General features: G+C 46.9%; 1 protein-coding gene across 4 annotated transcripts in view; it reads right to left on the bottom strand.

The window, feature by feature from the left end:
* The window catches only part of LOC138824814 (ubiquitin-like modifier-activating enzyme ATG7), a 172,252-nt gene that overhangs the window by 96,738 nt on the left and 55,751 nt on the right, over positions 1–19,763 (bottom strand). For all 4 annotated transcript variants that reach the window (XM_070019133.1, XM_070019135.1, XM_070019136.1 and 1 more), the window contains exons 14-17: positions 17,868–18,071; positions 16,061–16,176; positions 13,333–13,408; positions 1,957–2,037 (exon numbers count right to left, since the gene is read on the bottom strand). In XM_070019133.1, coding sequence (XP_069875234.1) covers positions 1,957–2,037; positions 13,333–13,408; positions 16,061–16,176; positions 17,868–18,071 — 477 coding nt within the window. The remainder of the gene's footprint in view (positions 1–1,956; positions 2,038–13,332; positions 13,409–16,060; positions 16,177–17,867; positions 18,072–19,763) is intronic.

Below are 19,763 nucleotides of genomic sequence, written 5' to 3'. Positions count from 1 at the left end.
GTTAAAACCCAAGTCAGCGTGTATCAAATGGCCTAGCATGCGTGTGCAAAGCAGGCCGCTTAGAGCAGCCACGAGAGAGGAAGTGATTCTGTGAAGAAACCAGTGGCATACCCATATTTACTTCAGTGCTTACAGTGAGTGTGAAAGGGTAAAGCCACTTTCTGAAGGAATGGGCTCCTCCCCTCCCCTGCTACCAGCTGGTATGCGGAGATTCTTTTATAAACAGTATCTTACCTGCTAATTTAATTAGAAATAGAACAAGAAAGAACGAGTGTGTGCATTTCACTTGGAGAACCCAATTATCTTCATTTCATTGACTTGCTGGACTGACATAAAGCTACAGCTACAGAAAATATGGCCCTGAACCAAATGATCTCAATTTGAAAATTAATACGGCCAAGTTATTTTTAGACCAATTAACTCAGTCATACAAGGAAAAAAAATACACTCCACTGAAGAGTACATAATCCTAAAACTTGGATTTCTGAGGATTGCACGTAGACATTGGCAAAGCCTGGAAGTGAGTGGAAATAGGATACCTCTTACACAAAGGAACACAGAGAGAAGGGGCTGCTGGGGAATTACCAGCAAATGATAAGCTTTAAATCTCAGCAAAACAACAAAACCGATTTAGTTTACTTTCAGAGCAGAAAAGAAACATTACTCTCAACTTCTGAGCACCTAGATTTAGCCCATGTGTCAACATGGTTTATCAAATTTGAGTTCAATTTTTTTACAGAAATTAATCAGGATTGCACCTCTCAGAAAATATGATCATGTCAAGTTTCCAACAGAAATCTGTCAACTCAATAATTTACTTCTACCAGCACTGCTGGATGAAGGCAACACAGCAGAGAAATCTGCTCATAGCAGAGGCTGCTGCTCTACACACAGGATCTCAACATTATTTTGCATAGTCTTTCAACAGGAAACCTTTCTCATCAGTTAAGAGGGTTGTTTTGTTGAGACAGGGTTTTACTATGTATCCCAGGCTGGCCTCGAACTTGTGAGCCTCTATAGGGCTGGGATTAGCAAACAGGAGTTTTATTTTTTTTTTTTTTTTTTTTTTTTTTTTTTTTTTTTTTGGGTCCAGTCGTGGGGCCTGAACTCTGGGCCTGAGCGCTGTCCCTCAGCTCTTCAGCTCAGGGCTAGCGCTCTACCACTTGAGCCACAGCGCCACTTCCGGCTTTTTCTTTTTTTTTGCTTATGTGGTGCTGAGGAATCGAACCCAGGGCCTCATACCTGCAAGGCAAGTGCTCTACCACTGAGCCACCTTCCCAGCCCCAGCAAACAGGAGTTTTAAAAGCTCAGGTTAAATCACTAGGCATTAGAAGGCTTAAAGGAACATCCAAAAGGAAATCAGCTGTCACATATAGTATACAAGTAAGAATAACTCAGACAGCATCTCAGAGCCTATTAAAACTGAGACGCCATCACTATAGTTAGAGATACTCAGCCGGTTCCCATTACTGTGGGACAGCACACAAGATCTATTTTTAGAGCTGCTGGAAAGATCAAAGGAGAAGGGGCCTTTTATTGGCTCCCTACCCAGACCCTAATCTCTGTTTACTTTTCCTTTGTCATTATGTAGATCTCCAAAAGACACCCTGGGCAGGACTACCCCAATTCCCCTCTTCCAGAACACTTAAAAACTGCTTGGTCTTCTAGGGTCTTGGAAGGGAGGGAAACCCTCTGGGGAGGAACAAAGTAAGACCAGTAACGTTCAAGTTTAAGCCCAAATTGCTACAACACAACCCTTGATACAGGACTAAAATACCATAAATCAAACCTTCTCAGTCTGGGTTCTTCGTGACACATGGAAACAGGACAGAGTCCTTCCTGAACTTCCCCTCCTCACAGGAAGCCACAGTTGGTTTCAGATGCTGGCTGGTAAGGTGGAGGTTCAAGGCTGAAGGCTTACTTCAAAACAAGCTCCACAAACACAAAGTGACTTACTTTGGAGGAACAGGCAGTACATTTGTCAAATGCCAGGCTGACAGGAAGGACATTATCAAACCGTGACAGAAACCCCCGGATCTAAAAACAAACAAAATAGAACAGTTCATGTCAAGCATAGAATGGCCACATCTATGGAAAATGCTTAGGTCTGACAAGAAGAAGGAAATGATTATTGGGGGGGGGGGGGGGGGAGGTTCCTGACAGAGACTACTACCAAAAATGGAGTTCCACTTGAGTGTTTCCCCTTGTACTGCAATTGTCTTGGTGAGCCCAGGTCCTTGATTCCTTTAGGAACCAGGGCCGATATGATTTTCAAATATTGGAGAACAAAAGGCAAGCTGCAATAGCTCAAGTGTTAACAAATGTATTAAAAGAGTAACAGGTCAGGGGCCTGTGTGTGTGGCTCAACGTACGAGTGCTTCCCAAGTGCACAAGTCTTGGGTGTTTCCCCAGCCCCCTAAAATGAAACCAATCCCTGTCAAGGTTTGACTCTGTCTCTTCTACGGAAGGACAGTGATGAGACAGAATGTGACATGGCGGGGTGGGGGCAGGGTGGAGGGGTGTGAGGGGCTGGCCAGAGGCTCCAGAGAACAGAAGACACACGGTCCTAAACAGTTACTCAACAGTTAGGCTCCGTTGGTGGGGAAACAGCACCACCTGGGGTAGAGACTTCTCCCTGCAGCTAAGTCACAATCAGTGAAGTCGGCACGCAGGCCCTGCCCATTGGGGCTGTGAGGTGTGCAGGAACATAGTTATGGGGCCGGTAGCAGGGTAGTAAAACCGAGCGAGTCTCCACAGGATTGCAGAATGCCAGACCAGTGTTCATTTATTTCCTCTTCCCAATGACTTTCTTCTTCCCTTGTGGCACTAAGCATGGAATCCATAGCTCTACCACTGAGCTACTTCCCCAGCGCAACCACCTCATTTTACCTTGACAAAACTCAGGCTCAGAAAGGTGAAGCATCTTGGCTCAGGTAAGCAGTAAGTGATAAAGTTAAGATTCAAAAGAATGCTAGGCGCCGGTGGCTCACCCCTGTAATCCTAGCTACTCAGGAGGCTGAGATCTGAGGATCGAGGTTCAAAGCCAGCCCGGGCAGGAAAGTCCGTGAGACTCATCTCCAATAAACCACCAGAAAACCAGAAGTGGCGCTGTGGCTCAAGCGGTAGAGCGCTCACCTTGAGCTGAAGAGCGCAGGGACAGCGCCCAGGCCTAGAGTTCAAGCCCCATTACTGACCAAAAAAAAAAAAAAAATCAAAAGAAGACCTATAGACTCCAAACCTGGCTTAGGCCCCGGCTTCCCATGGTTGCAGGCTGCAGGCTCGGGCTAGATCACTGTTTCTTCTTTCCCGCAGAATAACCATAGCCAGTACCAGGGCTTGAACTCAAGAGCGCCATACTTGCTGGCATTCTACTATTTGAGCCATGCCTCCAGCCTACCTTTTATCTTTATTTTTGCCAGTCCTGAGACTTGAACTCAGGGCCTGGGCACTGTCCCTGAGCTTCTTTTGCACAAGGCTAGCACTCTACTATTTGAGCCGCAGTGCCACTTCCGGCTTTTTCTGTTTATTATGTGGTACTGAGAAATTGAACTCAGGGCTTCGTGTATGCCAGGCAAGCACTCTACCACTGAGTCATATTCCCAGCCTAGCTTTTATCTTTAATATCAGGTATCCTCACAATTTTTCTTTTTTAAATTCTTAGGGCTAGGGATGAAACCCAGGGCTTCAGACCTCCTAAGCACAAGCTTCATCAATTAGCTACACCTCTAGCCTCTCCTCTCCTCTTGAATAGAACAAAAGAACCAACATACCACTGTCTTTTTCCATAGCCATCCCCCCAGTACACACCCCCAAACAAAAGCAAAGCCTCACCACCTCAAGAAAGGAGCTTCCGGCTGTGATTGGGAACTTGACTTTCAGTCTATGAAGCAACCAACGTCTAACTGAATGTGTGCATCTGCCCCATCTGCACAGTCGCAACCCTAAAGGAAATGCCTACAGGCTTACTTCCCAAGTGTCCTATTAATAGGCTACATGATTTCACTGTAATCTATGAGCAAGAGTGTTACATTAGGTAACTGGGTGAAGGATAGCCTCATTGTGAACCTTTTGGTTCCTACATGTTACGCATATGTTTGTATGGTGGTGGTGGTGAGGGGTAAGGTTGCTATTCAGGAGGAGACATTAACACAGTTGAGAAAGTCACAAATGGAAATGTTGAGATTTTCTTGAGCCCTGCAAGTTATAAGCTTGAAGGAATACTCACAGTGAGCCCCACACGTCCAACCCACTTTTGTTGTTGTTGGTGTTGGTGTGGACATGGGGCTTGAACTCAGGGTCTGAGTGCTGCCTCTGAACTCTTTTTGCTCAAGGATAGCACTCTACCACTTTGAGCGACAGCACCACTTCCAATTTTCTGGTAGTTAATGGGGGATAAGAGTCTCAAAGACTTTCTTGCCTGGGCTGGCTTTGAACCGTAATCTTCAGATCTCAGCCTACTCAGCTAGTATTACAGATGTGAGCCACCCACACCCAGCCCAACTCACTTTTAAATTCTTTTTACAAACTATCACACATAATAAAATGATATTTAACATGGCCTGTGCATTAGTATTCCCGTATGTTTCATGCAAAAGTTCCTTCACGAACACTTCTATGATTCCCTAAGCTTCTGTTTTCTTTTTGTTGCACGAAGAATTAAATTGTCCTAAGACTGGAGGTGGGGAGCAAAACTGAAGGGGAGGGGAACAGGTTAGGAGCTGAAAGGAAGAGAGAAAAAGGAGAGGAAGGAAAGAGAAAGCAAAAGCCAACGTCAACACAGGTGGTAGGAGCAGAACAAAGGACCTGGTGAATGGCTAGGCAAAGCCAGGGCCACCACGCCATTGTTCAGCACCCCAGACCGCTCTGTAATAGGAAACAATGATTCATCTTCCTGGGAAGTGAAACAGAATAACGCGGGTGAGAAATTCGGAAATTCATGAAGCTGGTATCAGAAAGCCCACATCAGAACCGAACAAATTCCAGTTGTGATTTTTAAAGAGGAAACCTTGCTCAAACCCACTGCAACAGACTCCCGCTGGGCGCCGCTGGGTGGGCTTCCTTCCACTTAACAAGCTCTGCCAGGGCTGACCTTTGCTGGAGCAGCTCCAAGGCCTAGCACTTTCCGTCGGCCTCCTGCAGGCTGACCAGATAAAGCAGAGAAATTTGGTTCAAGCCGAGTTCTCCCGTCTCTGGGTCACCCGCATACACTGACTGGGCTAGACTTTAACTCCCCTCCAGAGACAACTCTGACCCCCTCATCCGGCCCCGGGCTGCCTTCATGACAGAACTCTTCCTGCTGCTGCTAGCTCTGTGCCTCTCCTCCTCTTCCTTAAAGCCCATTCGGACCAAGCACAAATCATCAACCCTAGGTCTATCACCCAATCTAGAAATAACTCCCCCCCCCCACCAACATCACTGACATTAATGTCCTCTGAAACCTTCTGGAAAAAAACAAAACTATTTTGGATTCTAGAGAGTGAACTCAGGCCCTTGTGCATGCAAAGCATACCCTCCCACTGAGCTATACTTCTAGCCCAAGAAAAAAGATTGTGTCTAAACCAGCTCTCCTTATCATGTGCCTTTGTTATTCCTGAATATTAAAAACCATAGGTGGCAATAAAAGCCCAGAAAACAAACACAACTACCTATGCTTTCTTGGTGCCTGACCCAGACCGGCTTGCTACTCACTGGCCCAAAAAGGTCAATGCAGTTGAGCTGAGCTCCCTGTTGTCAAACACAAACAAGGCACTGGATGGCCCCTAATCTTGGCTAATGAGGCCTGAGAACAGAAGACACAACCCGCCTCCCCGCATGAGGGCAGAGCTAGGGCAGAGAGGATGTAAATGGAATCAGCACAGGCTACTCAACCTTGTGTGCGCCTCGCAGGACTTCATTAGGCAAACCTGTGCACACCTAATAGCTTTCCAAGGCTCCCAGACAGGAATACTGGCTTGGGTTGAGGTGCACTGGAGACACTGTCAAAGGCCCTTTTGGAAATGTAGCTCAGGCAGCAGCAGGAAACAGGAACCCCGAGGAGTTGGGCACGCTGTCTCACGGATGCCAACAGGCCTCTTCACACTGACTCGAGCAGTGGCTCTGCAATGCAGAGCACCCTGCAGGTCTTCACTCAGTGGTTCTGGCACTGGCTGGGAAGTGCATACTTTGGAATGGCTCAGAGATCACTCTGACAGAAGACCAGGCCTGGAGATGCCTGGAATCAACTGCTGTATACCTAGGACTGGTTTACATTTCAAGAAGCAAAGAAACCCTGTCGTATTGAGCAAAGGCTTTCAATAGCTTTCCTCTGTGGCTGGGCTGAAGGCTTAATCCTGTAAAATGCACAGCTGTGTGTCCCTGCTTCCTCCACTGGCTCCCAGGTGCCCAGGATTTTCTGTCTTAAACCTCAGAATGCCAGCTCTCCCTTGCCTCTCCTGCAGCTCCCTGAAGCACTCTAGGTCCTCTTGGAATGTCCTTTCAGCCCTACAAGCTATGAAGAAAGGCCCACCCAGGCCTCACATGGCCTGCACTAGCTCAGGGCAGGGCCAACTGGAGGAAGTGAGCTCTTACACAAGTAACGCATCTTACCTGTGTCTGGGGTCCTGGGGGGTTTTCACACATTGTCTCTCATCATCCTGTGACCTGCCACCATTCTTCAGACAAAGGAATCAAGGCTCAAACATAGGACATGGCTTGCCAGGGAATTCACAATTTACCAAGTGGCAGGGCCAGGAATCTGAATTTTGATTGTTTTTGTTTGGAGAAAAGAAGAAATGCCAAGAGTAGGTAAAGTGGAAGGAGGGAAGGAAGAGAAGGCCAGAGGGACTTAGACAAACTCAACACCTACATGGTAAGACAGCTACCAGGTTAATTCAATCAGCTTTAGTTCATATTGTGCAGCTGAATAAAAAATAGGTAGATTAGGAGTAGAAAGGGGCTGCCTCCTCTCTGGGCCTCCCATCCCTGGCCACGTTTGTACCTCAGCTGAGTAAAACCCCTCTCAGTGCCAAGCCCACCTCCCCTCGATGAGAAGCTAAGACTCAGTGCCCAGAAACAAACAAGCACTCTGAGAAGGCGCCGTGCAGCCACAGCGGGAACCTACCGCTTGAACTTCACGCCAGCTTCCAGCAAGCCTGGCAACCTTTCTTGAGCCTGGAGTTTGCATAAATAAAAATGAGCTCCAAACTCCAGATCAATCTTGGATGTTGAAAAGAGCCTTAATCAAACTCCATGCCAAAATGGAGAGTTTAGCAATAGCAAACCCCCAGGCACACCACAGAGGCCTTTGTTTCAGATAACCGCTTCCGCTACCACCAACTTGGCCCTCCCCTCATTATTGAACAGGAGCCACAGAGGGGCAGAACTAGCTGGAAATGAGCCCAGAGTTATCCTGGGAGAAAGCCTGCAGAGGAGAGCAAATCCTCCAAACCCTTCCCTATTCACTCCTGGCTTCCTGGATTTTATGAGACTGTTTGTAACTTCCTATTGAGGAGAGTAGATAAGCTTCTATTTTAATAAAAGAGAAAAGGAAAGATGAAACAAGCATTTATAAGTGTCCCGTGTGGCCAGAGTTGCGCTAGTACCCTGGTAGGCATAATTTTTTAATCCAGGTATCCAATTCCAGGTGCTTATTATGTGATTGTCCCCATTTTACATATAAAAAAATGTAAGTTCAGCTGGGCTCTGATGGCTCATGCCTGAATCCTAGCTACTCAGGAAGCTGAGATGGGAGGATCACAGTTCAAAGCCATCTTTGGCAGGAAAATCCATGAGGCTTTTACTTTCAATTAATCACCAGAAACCAGGAAGTGGCGCCATGGCTAAAGTGGTAGAGCGCTGGCCCGGAGCAAAAGAACTCAGGGACAGCACCCAGACCCTGAGTTCAAGCCCCATGACAACCACCACCACCAACAACAACAAAATAAATGAAGTTCAGACAAAGTAAGTAACCCCCCCAAGATCACACAGTGACAATGGGCAAAGGCTGCCTCAAATCCTCTTGGGAAATGAGGTCATACAGGAACAAATGGGCATGAAATACAGGGGTGAAGTGGATCCTCATCTTATGAAATCCAAATGATCTCAAAGCTTTCGAGATGGCTCTAGCATGAGGACACCCAAACATGACAGACTCGTTGGGTGAGCAGCATTCATAAAGCGCAGTGCCACCATTCAAAACTGCTAAAGGGAGGCCCTGCTCCTCTTGGACAAAAAAATGCTGCCTGAGGTACTTTTGAACTTTGGTATTACCAATGCCTTTCCTCCTCCAGAGCTATGCAGAGAAGCCCAGACACCATTCAGCCTTACGCCCAGGGGCCTCCCCTGGAATGAAATCCCAACACAGACAAATGGTCAGGGGAAGTCTACGGCCTTAGAAGAATGCCAAAGTAGATGGAGTGAAGCTCTGGGTGACCTTGCCCTGTTGAGCCTGGTGCTTGGCAGCCTGGCAGTGCCCATGTCTGGGAAGGGTCTCCTGGAATGGAGGAACAGGACATCTAGGTGAGGGCTAGGGGATGGCCGCTCTTCCTGCTGCTCCCGCCAGCATCAACCCAAGTGACACAGAACCTGAGGAGAGGGAGGTATCTTTTTTCCTGGGCTCCATCTCTGGAAATGCGCTTATTGCCTTTCCCCTAACCCTTTCCCAGGAGTCAATCTGCTTATGTTCCTGGGGCATAGAGACCAGGATTCCTGAGCATAGTACAAGAGACCTTATTAAAAGCAAAAGGCTCGAGGACAGGGGCTGGCAGAGCCTGAGCAGACAGGCCAAACAAACAGCAGCCCTGGACATGGCTAGAGCCTCTGGCTCTACCTCAACACCGCCTCACTCTGAGGTTTCCCAGGCTGGGCCTTTGCAGGGTCCTGCCCTAGTTCTGGCTTTGTTCTACTTTTCTGAAACAGATGAAAAGAAAGAATTCAAGAGTTGGAGAGAAGTATAAACCCAGAGGAAGGGCATACACATTCAGGAACTTTTTTTTTAAGTCAGTAGTTTAGAGCCAAGAGTATTTTCACCCAAAGAGTATATTCCCAAGAGTATATTCACCCAAAACTGTGGACGGCTTGGTCCACAAGATAAAGCAAGACCTTGGTGTTTAGATGCTACTGTTCCTTCCCTCCCTCTCCCTCTCTCTGTCCCCTTCCTCTTTCTCTTCCATCCTCCCCTCCTTTCTCCCCCTCTCAGTCTTTCTCTCATTGTCTCCTTCTCTTTCTGTGAGACTTATCATACAGCCTATGCTGACGTGGAGCTCCCAAGTGCTGGGGGCACAGATGTGCATCCCACTGCCACAACACAGTCCACACAATAGGAATCCATTTGCAGAAAGTTCAGACTTAGACTAAAGTCCCCCTGTGTAAACAGCTGTGTAAAGAGCTGTTTGCCCCCCGTGGGGGTGGAGCGGAAGTGGCAAGAGGGGCTTTGGGATGCCTGCTGACATTACATTTTGATCTGTGTGCCCGGCACAGGGGTATGTTCACTGTGATCATGCAAGTCACCACACACTTAATAATTCGTGTGATAGCCGGGCGCTGGTGGCTCACGCCTGTAATCCTAGCTACTCAGGAGGCTGAGATCTGAGGATCGCGGTTCAAAGCCAGCCCGGGCAGGAGAGACCGTGAGACTCCTATCTCCAATAAACCACCAGAAAACCGGAAGTGGCGCTGTAGCTCAAGTGATAGGGTGCTCGCCTTGAGCTGAAGAGCTGAGGGACAGTGCCCAGGCCCGGAGTTCAAGCCCCATGACCGACAATAATAATAATAATAATAATAATAATTCGTGTGATTATTGTAGGAATTTTATGCATCAAAAATGATTTTTAGGGCTGGGAAGGTGGCTCAGTGGTAGAGCGCTTGCCTTGCATGATCGAGGCCCTGGGTTCGATTCCTCAGCACCACATAAGCAAAAAAAGAAAAAAGCTGGAAGTGGTGCTCTGGCTCAAGTGGTAGAGCGCTAGCCTTGAGCTGAAGAGCTGAGGGACAGCGCCCAGGCCCAGAGTTCAGGCCCCACGACTGGACCAAAAAAAAGATTTTTAAAAATTCCTCTCTGAAAAATTAGGACAAAGCAAGGGAAGGGGTGACATTGTCCAAAAAGAAATTTACTTGTTTCCTGACTTATGTAACTGTAACCCCTCTGTATGTTACCTTTATAATAACAATAAAAATTTATTTTAAACAATCTTTCTGTGGTCAGAAAATAACTTATACTTCTTGCTGTTTGCAAAACTGAATCTATACACATTGGGCCAGTGCCATGAAAAACAAACAAATAAATAAAACCCAACCAAGAGACCCCTGAGTCTATTTTTTCACCTTAAACAGTTTTCACGGCTTTCAAATTCAATGAGAGGTTTCTTTGGGCAGAATGTCACTGTTTTTCAGGGCCTAATCAAATCTTCCTCTGCACTGGTGGATCACTGGCTGGGCCATTTCTGCCTGTGGTCCCAGAGCGGGGAGGACAAAGTGAGTCTCAGACCTCCCAGGTCTGACCCAGGAGAACTCAGGGGAAGTCAGGAAACTTTCTCCAGATTATACAACAGAGCTGCTGGTGGGAGGCCTGCTTCTCTCAGTCCAAGGCTATCACTTTCCACCACATCTCCTCCCACAGGGACCAATTAATAAACATTCTGCTTTGAGGCACTGAGAACCTCACTGGTCATTCTTTACATGCTCAGAACACACAGGAGTTTACTGAATCCTCAACAGGAAACAGTTTCTCTTGGAGAGCTGGGGAGGGGGGGAGTTGGTGGGGAGGAGGTGCTGAGTTTGTAATAGGGCATTGCGACACCAACCTGCACAGGGTGGAACTGACCAAACACTGAACCAAACACTGGCTGCATAAATGGACCCACTCAACTTGAAGAAACAACAACAAAAAAAGTTGTATCAATAGTCTAAGTGGAGACCTCACAACCTTGATTACATTGATTCTTTTTTTGTTGTTTTGTTTTGTTCATCCTGGGGCTTGAACTCAGGGCCTAAGCACTGTCCCTGAACTTTTGTCACACCTTGTGTCACTTGAGTCACATCTCTACTTCCAGCTTCTTGGTGGTTAATTGGAGATAGGAGTCTTACACACTTTTCAGGCCAGGTTGGCTTGGAACTGCAACCCTCAGATCTCAGCTTCCTGAGTAGCTGAGATTACAAGTATGAGCCACCAGCACCCAGTCCTGAATAATTTTTAAAAGTTCTTTCTTCATTTTCTTTTTTTAGGATGTAGCTAAAAATAAAGGCTTGAAACTTGAAATATTGTAAGCAAACACACACACACACACACACACACACACACACACACACACACACACACACACACACACACACACACACACACACACACACACACACACACACACACACACACACACACACACACACACACACACACACACACACACACGGGGTTTTCCCATATATGGCCACCTTACTCTTCAGCCTTTGAGAAAGCCAAACGAAGAGAGGGCCCAACAACCAGACCATCTTTCCCATAGCTGCAGTGAGGAGGAAGGACACTGAAGAGTGGGTGAATGAGGAAGAGCTGCTGCAGGATTAGTTGCCATGGTGCTCTAGGAGCGCGGGCATACGCATCTGACTCAGGCCTCTTCTCTAAAGAGGCTGCGCTGCCCTTAGCTCAGAGAAAGCCACAACTACAGCAATTCCACATAAAGGACTTAAAGGAGGAAACCAATGCAGAAGCATGACTGAAAACTCAATGAAGGCCCTTCTCAGTATTAAATCTGTAAAAGAGATGAGGGCACAGCTCAAGGCCACTGGTGGGGAGGGAGGAGGGGAAGAGCATGGGAAAGATGTGAACGAGACACCAGGGCATAAATAACAGAGGTCAAACCCCAGAGGACAGCAGCTTTGTGAAAACTGGCTAGGCCAGAGTCTGTGGGTGCGACGAGAAGTTTGTCTATGGCAAAGACTGGCATTCTCCTATCAAGTGAATGCCACTTGTGTGAAATGGGGCAATCCATACTTCCTGTGTCAGACACATGCTGGACTTGAGAACACCTGATCTCACTGGCTCTTAAGTGGTAGCCTGGAGGTTGAAGAACCCAGCACCAGGTCTACGTGGTGGTGTGGGGTGAGAGCGCGGAGGAGGACAGGGAAGCCAAGGCTTTGGAGGGGAGGCCAGGGCTCTTTCTGCTTCCAAAGTCTTGGGAGAACACTGGCTGGGTGGGAAAGTTTGGGGTTAGGTTGCCACTCATCCTCTCACTCTCCTATAACCCTCATCTCCCCTCTGCTGACCCTGACAGGAGGGGAGGGTAGACAGCAGGAGACCTACCAGGACCTGGGAGTAGAGCCTCTCCTCCTACCTGAGAGACAGGCGGGTGCAGCTCAGTGGTACAGCAAGTGCATAGAAAGCACATCACCCTGGGCTCCATCCTGCCACCCAAAGACAACTGCCAAGTAGAATTACTGTGCGCTGAAAATGGGCAGCCTTTGCATCATGGGCTGTAAAGGTCTGACTGGAAAACCTCTCCATTCAGTGAGTACTACTGAAGAGGCAGCGTGAGCTCATCCCAGCCCTTCTCTTCCCCTCCCCGAGCAGCTGGCCTTCCTCACAAGGATCCAAACTCTAGTTCTGAAAACACTCCTCCATGTGCTTGCTCCTAAACTCCTCCTATTTGGGTAGAGTCAATAATAATAATAGCAGGGCTGGGAAGTTGGCTCAGTGGTAGAAGCGCTTGCCTTGCAAGCCTGAGGCCCTGGGTTCAATTCCTCAGCACCACATAAGCAAAAGGAAAAAAGCCGGAAGTGGTGCTGTGGCTCAAGTGGTAGAGCGCTAGCCTTGAGCTGAAGAGCTGAGGGACAGCGCCCAGGCCCAGAGTTCAGGCCCCACGACTGGACCCAAAAAAAAAAAAAAAATAATAATAATAGCAAACAACAAAAACATAAGCACAGACACCAATTCCTGATGCAGTTGTGTCCCATCAATCACCATCCCCAGTCTTCACACCCACCAGATGAGGTCTGTCTGATTTACAGACAAGAGAACTGAGGTCCTAGATGCTGTGGGACTCAATTAGGCAAGGCCATCTTAACAAAGGCAGGGTGGAGATAATTTTCCAGCTGGCAGATTCCAAGCCTGTTCCCTCTTTCTTCATGCCACAGTGAAGTCTCAGTCAGCATGCTTGGTTTGGTTCACCATGCACTGGCAACCACTTCCTGTTTGTGACTTCCACCCTCCACAACCCATAGAACCTTCCAGGCGGTCACAGGGTTCCCCACTGAGAGCCCGGCTGTGGGGGAAGCAGGCAGGGTGGACAGGACAGTCACCCCAGACCAACCCCAACATAGGCGGGATCAGATCCAGGATGGTGGCCTTGTCTCCACACCACTCACCTGGTGAGGCACGAGTCCCAGAGAGGTGGGGGGCTCACTCATGCGGTCATCACTGCTGCTGGCGATGGCGTAGCCCCTGCAGAAGGGAGGAACTAGAGCTGTTCAGTCCATCAGTGTTAACGGGGAACACACATGAGGACTGTCTGGAGGGCGCCAGTGAGGGCGAGGAGGAAGTCCAAAATGCGTTTGCTGGGCATCTACACTAGCCAAAAGTGCACTTCTCTGGGAGGGGAGTAATAAAAATGCATGGCAATGAACCTGTCTTGTTCTTCAAATAGTCTATTTATTTATTTTTTATGCCAATCCTGGGCTTGAACTCAGGGCCTGGACACTGTCCCTGAGCCTTTTTTTCTCAAGGATAGCACTCTGCCACTTGAGCAACAGTTGTACTTCCTCCAGCTTTCTGGTGAGTAATTCGAGGTAAGAGTCTTGTAGACTCTTATGGGATGGCTTTGAAGTGTGATCCTCAGATCTCACCCTTTAGAGTAGCTGGGATTACAGGTGTGAGCCACTGACACCCAACTTCAGATAGTCTTAAAGAATACCACAGCACATTTTATATTGAAATTTTCAAATAGAAAACTTTCATTTCTTTCCCTTTCCCATTTCCTTCTTCCCTCCCCTCCCCTCCTTTTTTCTTCTGCAGACACAGGTTCCCATTACATTTTCAGGTCGGCCTCAAACTCTTAGTCTCAAGAGATATTCCCAGCTCAGTGCCCCAAGTAACTGAGACTATAGGTGAACACCACCATGTCCAGTTCTAACGTTAACCTCCTGAATCAAATCAATGCTACAGAAATGGAGGAAAGAGAAATAATGGTGTGATACTTAGCCACAGAAGCAAGGCAACACAGCATCTCTGAAAACCAGACAATGGGCTAAGCTGAATGTCACTGGAGGAGGGCAACCCAGGGAGAGACAGATTATTTAAAAGTAAATTTGAGGACACTGCTGGGGGCATTCCCAACATCCACTGTCCTCTTGCAGCTTCTGACAGTTCTATTCGCAGAGGTGGCATGCCTAAACCAAACCTACACTTGCCAGTATTTCCTTGCAGAGTTACAATCACTGGATAAGTTTTTCAGGAATGCTTTTTAAAAGGACGCAGATGCAGATTGCTACAAATTTTACCCTCTGGTTATTTCTTCCTTCTAAAATGTCATGCACAGCAGTGCAGATGGCACAGCAGTCACCTTTCATCCACAAGGTGACAGCCATAAGGAGGAAAAGCTAAGAGTGACTGAGTGAGAAGGACTCAAGCCAGTGCTGGTGACTCACATCCATAGTCCTAGTTATTCAAGAGACTGAGATCCAAAGGATCCTGGTTCCAACACTTCAGGGGTAGAAAAATCCATGAGATTCCTTCTCTAAAATCACTAGCAAAAAGCAGGGCTGGGCTGGAGGTGAGGCTCAGTGGAAAAGCATCAGCCCAGCAAGCAAGCTGAGCAAGCATACAGCCTTGAGTTCAAGCCCCAATACAACCAAAAAGTAAAATTAAATAAAATAAATAAAAAGAAGTAGCTCAATTCCCTGATGGCATAATGGGCTGCTTACAGGGCTGTGAAATAATGACAAAGGCTTGTCTTGCTAAGTCACGGAACACAGACCTCTGTCATGTCATACAGTTTCTAACATTAGTGATCATGCATGTTCTTATCAATGACAGAGCTAGGAAAATGAAAACAAAAGTAAAGTATAAAGGTCCTCAAGTCCCCAAACATGTTTCTTTCTTCAACTGTCAGACTCTAGGAGAATATATTCTCTAGGAGAATATAAAAAGGTTGCAGGGATAAACCCTAAAGATCCCACAGCAGGGGCTGGGAAGTTGGCTCAGTGGTAGAGCGCTTGCCTTGCATGCCAGAGGCCCTGGGTTCGATTCCTCAGCACCACATAAGCGAAAAGAAAAAAGCCGGAAGTGGCGCTGTGGCTCAAGTGGTAGAGCGCTAGCCTTGAGCTGAAGAACTGAGGGACAGCGCCCAGGCCCAGAGTTCAGGCCCCATGACCGGACCCAAAAAAAAAAAAAAAAAAAAGATCCCACAGCAATTTCTCACTGGTTAAAGAACTAGATAAGATTTTTTTTTTCCGGTTACAAGGCTTGAACTTTGGGCCTAGGCACTGTCCCTTAAGCTTTCAGCTCAAAGTTAGCCTTCTATCACTTGAGCCACAGCACCACTTCTGATTTTCTGGTGGTTTATTGGAGGTAAGAGTCTCACGGACTTTCCTGCCTGACTGGCTTTAAACCATGATCCTCAGATCTCAGCCTCCTGAGTAGCTAGGATTACAGGTGTGAGCCATTGGCATCTGGCTTTTTTTCTTTTTCTTTTTGGTGACAGTCCTGAGTCTTGAATTCAGGGCCTGGACACTGTCATTGAGCTGACACTGTCATTTTGTGTTCAAGGCTAGGGCTCTACCATTTGAGCCATAGCTCCACTTCTGGCTTTTTGGCAGTTTACTGGAGATAAAAGTCTCATGGGCTTTCCTGTGTGGGCTGGCTTCAAACTGTGATCCTCAGATCTAAGCACCCTAAGTAGCAAGGTCTATAGGTGTGAGCCACTGGTGCCTTGCTTCTTAGTCATTTTTGAGCCACTGGTGCCTTGCTTCTTAGTCATTTTTGAATATAGAAGAGCAGCAAAACTCTCAGAAGAGTCCAACTGAGAAAAGGCCGGTGGAGACACTGACAATAAAAGCTTTCTTTGTCTAAATGCCCATTTCTGAGCAGCCAACTCACCCTTCTGGATGCTGCAGGACAGAAACCATCAGCTCCACTGCCAGTGCTCCTGCAATCGTGGCCAGGCCTGGACGACTCACAGTGCACTGCTGGTCCAAGGTCCGGTCTCTGGTTGACTGCAGAAGAAACAATCACTGAGCTGTGCTGCATGTCTAGTCCCTAGCCCTAGCTCTGAGCCTGAAACTCCTCCACGATGAAGTTTTAAAAGACAACAGATGCTCACTGTTGGCAAGGAACAACCAGCCTCAAACACTATCATTTCTTAGGAGGATCAAGATGAATAAAATACCCAGTCTCAGTAATTAAATGAGGCAATAGGCTGAAAAGGATATAAGTAGGTTAAGCGATCTAAAACCGGAAAATATCAACCAGGTGCCTCAATTCTGCCCTGCCATTCTATCTGAAGTAACCCCTCGGCGTGGCCTGCCAGGATCTGCTATCTGCAGTCCTCGGTTCCAATGTGCTTCTCCCAGTGTGAACACCTCACCACACTGGCTTTGATTAAAGGGCTTCACTGCAAATGCCTCTGCTACAGACCGGCTTCACTGGATCAACCTAAGAAATCCTAACCTTCCAACTCTGAACAAAGGCAGAGGTTGTCAGGGAAAGCTATGACTGAAAACTCTGCTGTAAGAACAGACATCACGACTGCAATGGACCCTTGTGCAGTTACTGCCCCTTGTGCAGTAACTAAGTCACAGGGCCAGATGTGGATTTAAGTACATGAAGGAGATGATCAATCAGCCCCACCTCTCCCAGGAGGAAGGTTGGCTTTTTAAAAAATATGTACTGGGAAGACAAAAGCCAGTCATCCAAAAAAAGGTATGGTTTCTAAAGATCAAGTTTTAAGAGAATGGGGAAACAGGGAAGAACCATCTCTGCTCTGGATCTCTGGACTCGATGCTCTGCTCTGATGTCTCTGCTCAGTCCTGTGGGCTGGCAGGAGCACAGGCACAGAACTGGGCAATCATATGTCGGCACAGTAGGTCCTTGCTCTTCAATGCACTTTCACACTCGACCTACTTGGCCCTGTGAGTTGACAGGTCCAGTGTTCCCTCCTTTTCTAGGTTATCAGATAAAATAGAAGAGGTCAATTAAAGATGGGTTTTACACAGTCAATGTTTTTAGTTCAGGACTTTTTTATTTTTTAAACTCTTATACATGGGGGTTACAATTTAACATGTCCAATGCTTCTTGATTAGTCACCTCTTCCATTATTGTCCTCTGTCCTTTCTACCTCTTTTCCCCAGACTTACTTCTCATTTTCTACTTCTTTTATCACATGTGTACATTGAGAATTCTGACTATAGCTGTAGGACATACACTAAGAATGACTTCATGTTTGCTTGAGTCTCAAAGTCACCTAGCACCCTGCACCGTCACTAAATTTGAGAGGCAGGTACTCTACTCCCACTTAGCAGAGCCAGAGGACAGAGACTACACAGAATGTCCTGGGAGGCAGTGTTGGGGACAGAACCAGAACCTGGGTATTTGGACTCTTCATGTTGAAGACAGCACAGGAGGCAAAGCACAGCCACCCAGAATCATCTGTCTCTGCTGCCGTGTCCTCATTCAGCCGCCACCCCCCACGCTTGGCAGCTGCATGCTGCATTTATATGAGTGAATAAGGAACAGCTGTAAAGTTGAGGATGCCAATCAAGCCTTGCAGTGTGACGATGCCATTCCCCACACTGGAGCATTCTCTTTGTTAAAAGACAGTATTTGAAAAGCAACAAAAGAGCTAGGTCTCTCTTGCTCAGTGCATAAGACACTGAAAGTATCTGGAACTGTAAAGAAATTCACTTACATCTCCCGGAGCCACCACATCATTGCAGAAATAGCAGCCGAGTTTGTAACCAGGGATGTTGGCAAAAAGTGAGGATCCAAGGAGGTCAGCAGATGCCCCAGGGTGTCCTGGGTACAAGTCCCCGGCTCCCTGCTGCTTTGGTTTCTTCAGGCCATGTCTCATGACAACAAATGTGTCAAAGCCCAAGGCAGCATTGATGACCAGCTACAGATTTCAAGTAATAAAAGAAGAGAGTTAAGAAAAACTCACTCCAAGCCATGGGTAATTTCCTAGTTGGTTAACTTTTTTTTTTGTCAGCCCTGGGCCGTGAACTCTAGGCCAGGGCACTATCCCTGAACTCTTTAGTTCAAGGCGAGCACTCTACCACTTGAGCCACAGTGCCACTTCTGGTTTTCTGGTGGTTAACTGGAGTTAGGAATCTCATGGACTTTCCAGCTTGGGCTGGCTTTGAACTGCAATCCTCAGATCTCAGCCTCCTGAGTAGCTAGAATTATAGGCGTGAGCCACTGGTGCCTAGCTATTTGGTTAACTTTCAAAGTAAACTTTTTTGCCTGTGAGTGTAATTAGAGTCTAATACTAATACTGATCCAGGCTTTTTAGTACTGAGGGATTATAAAGTTTAAAAAAAATCAGACAAGGGGCTGGGAAGGTGGCTCAGTGGTAGAGCGCTTGCCTTGCATGCTCGAGGCCCTGGGTTCGATTCCTCAGCACCACATAAGCAAAAAGAAAAAAGCCGGAAGTGGCACTGTGGCTCAAGTGGTAGAGCGCTAGCCTTGAGCTGAAGAGCTGAGGGACAGCGCCCAGGCCCAGAGTTCAGGCCCCACGACCGGACCCAAAAAAAAAAAAAAAAAAATCAGACAAGTTGTCAACATAAACTGTCTCATTCATTTCATTTAAAACTCCCTTTTAGTCTGGTGCTGGTAATTCATGCCTGTAATCCTAGCCATTTAAGAGGCTAAGATGGAAAGGATCTTGGTTGAGGCCAGCCAAGATTGGTTGCATACATGTGCAAAATCCTTTGTGAATAAGTATCTGGGCACAGCAGCATGTACCTGGCACCCTGCCTATGAACTGACCTAGCCAAGGCAGAAGAGTCTGTGTGATCACATCTCAATGGAAGATGCTGAGCATGGTGGCACATGCCTGTCATTCCAGATCCAAAAGAAAGTATAAAACAGGCTGATCACAGTCTAGACACAAAGTAAGACCCTATCTCAGAATAAGCAGTGCAGAGGAGGGCACAGTGGTAGAGCACCTGCCCAACAAGTGTGAGGTCCTGTGTTCAAACCCTAAAGACCTAAAATACAACAACAAACAAACCAAACAACCCAACACTATAACGAAATTCCCAGAGAGTATCACCTATTTATAGATGAGGTTCCTGAAAGCCAGGAAGGTTCATTTTTTAGATGGCCCATAGTCACTTAGCTTCTAAGAGTAAGCATACACTTGCAACACATATTCATTGCTGCATTATTATTTGCCAACTTAGGCAAACAGTCTAGATGCTCTACAATAGATGAGCGGATCAAGGAAATGTGGTACATATATATAATGGAATTTCCTCATCCATCAGAAAGAATACTATTATGTCACTTGCAGAAAAAAGGATGGACCTAGAACAAATCATGTTAAGTATAGTAAGCCAGGTCAGAGAGACAAACAGTGTATGTTTCTCCTATATGTGGAAGCTAGATCTACAATACAACTAAATGCACTAATTTATACAGAGCTTTATGCATTTATCCCCAGACAAACTGACTAAAGGAGGGTATATGTAGGGGAGGAATCCAAAGACCTAACTCCTCTGAACACCTAAAGTACGATTTATCAAAACAAATTCCAAACATGGAAACATGGGTTTTTTGTTGTTGTTTTAACTTGCTTTGCTTTCCT

This window comes from Dipodomys merriami, unplaced genomic scaffold (assembly GCF_024711535.1).
Source record: "Dipodomys merriami isolate MVZ:Mamm:240054 unplaced genomic scaffold, mDipMer1.0.p SCAF_13, whole genome shotgun sequence".
NCBI classification, from domain to species: Eukaryota; Metazoa; Chordata; class Mammalia; order Rodentia; family Heteromyidae; genus Dipodomys; species Dipodomys merriami.
This window is presented reverse-complemented; position numbering and strand designations above follow the sequence as displayed.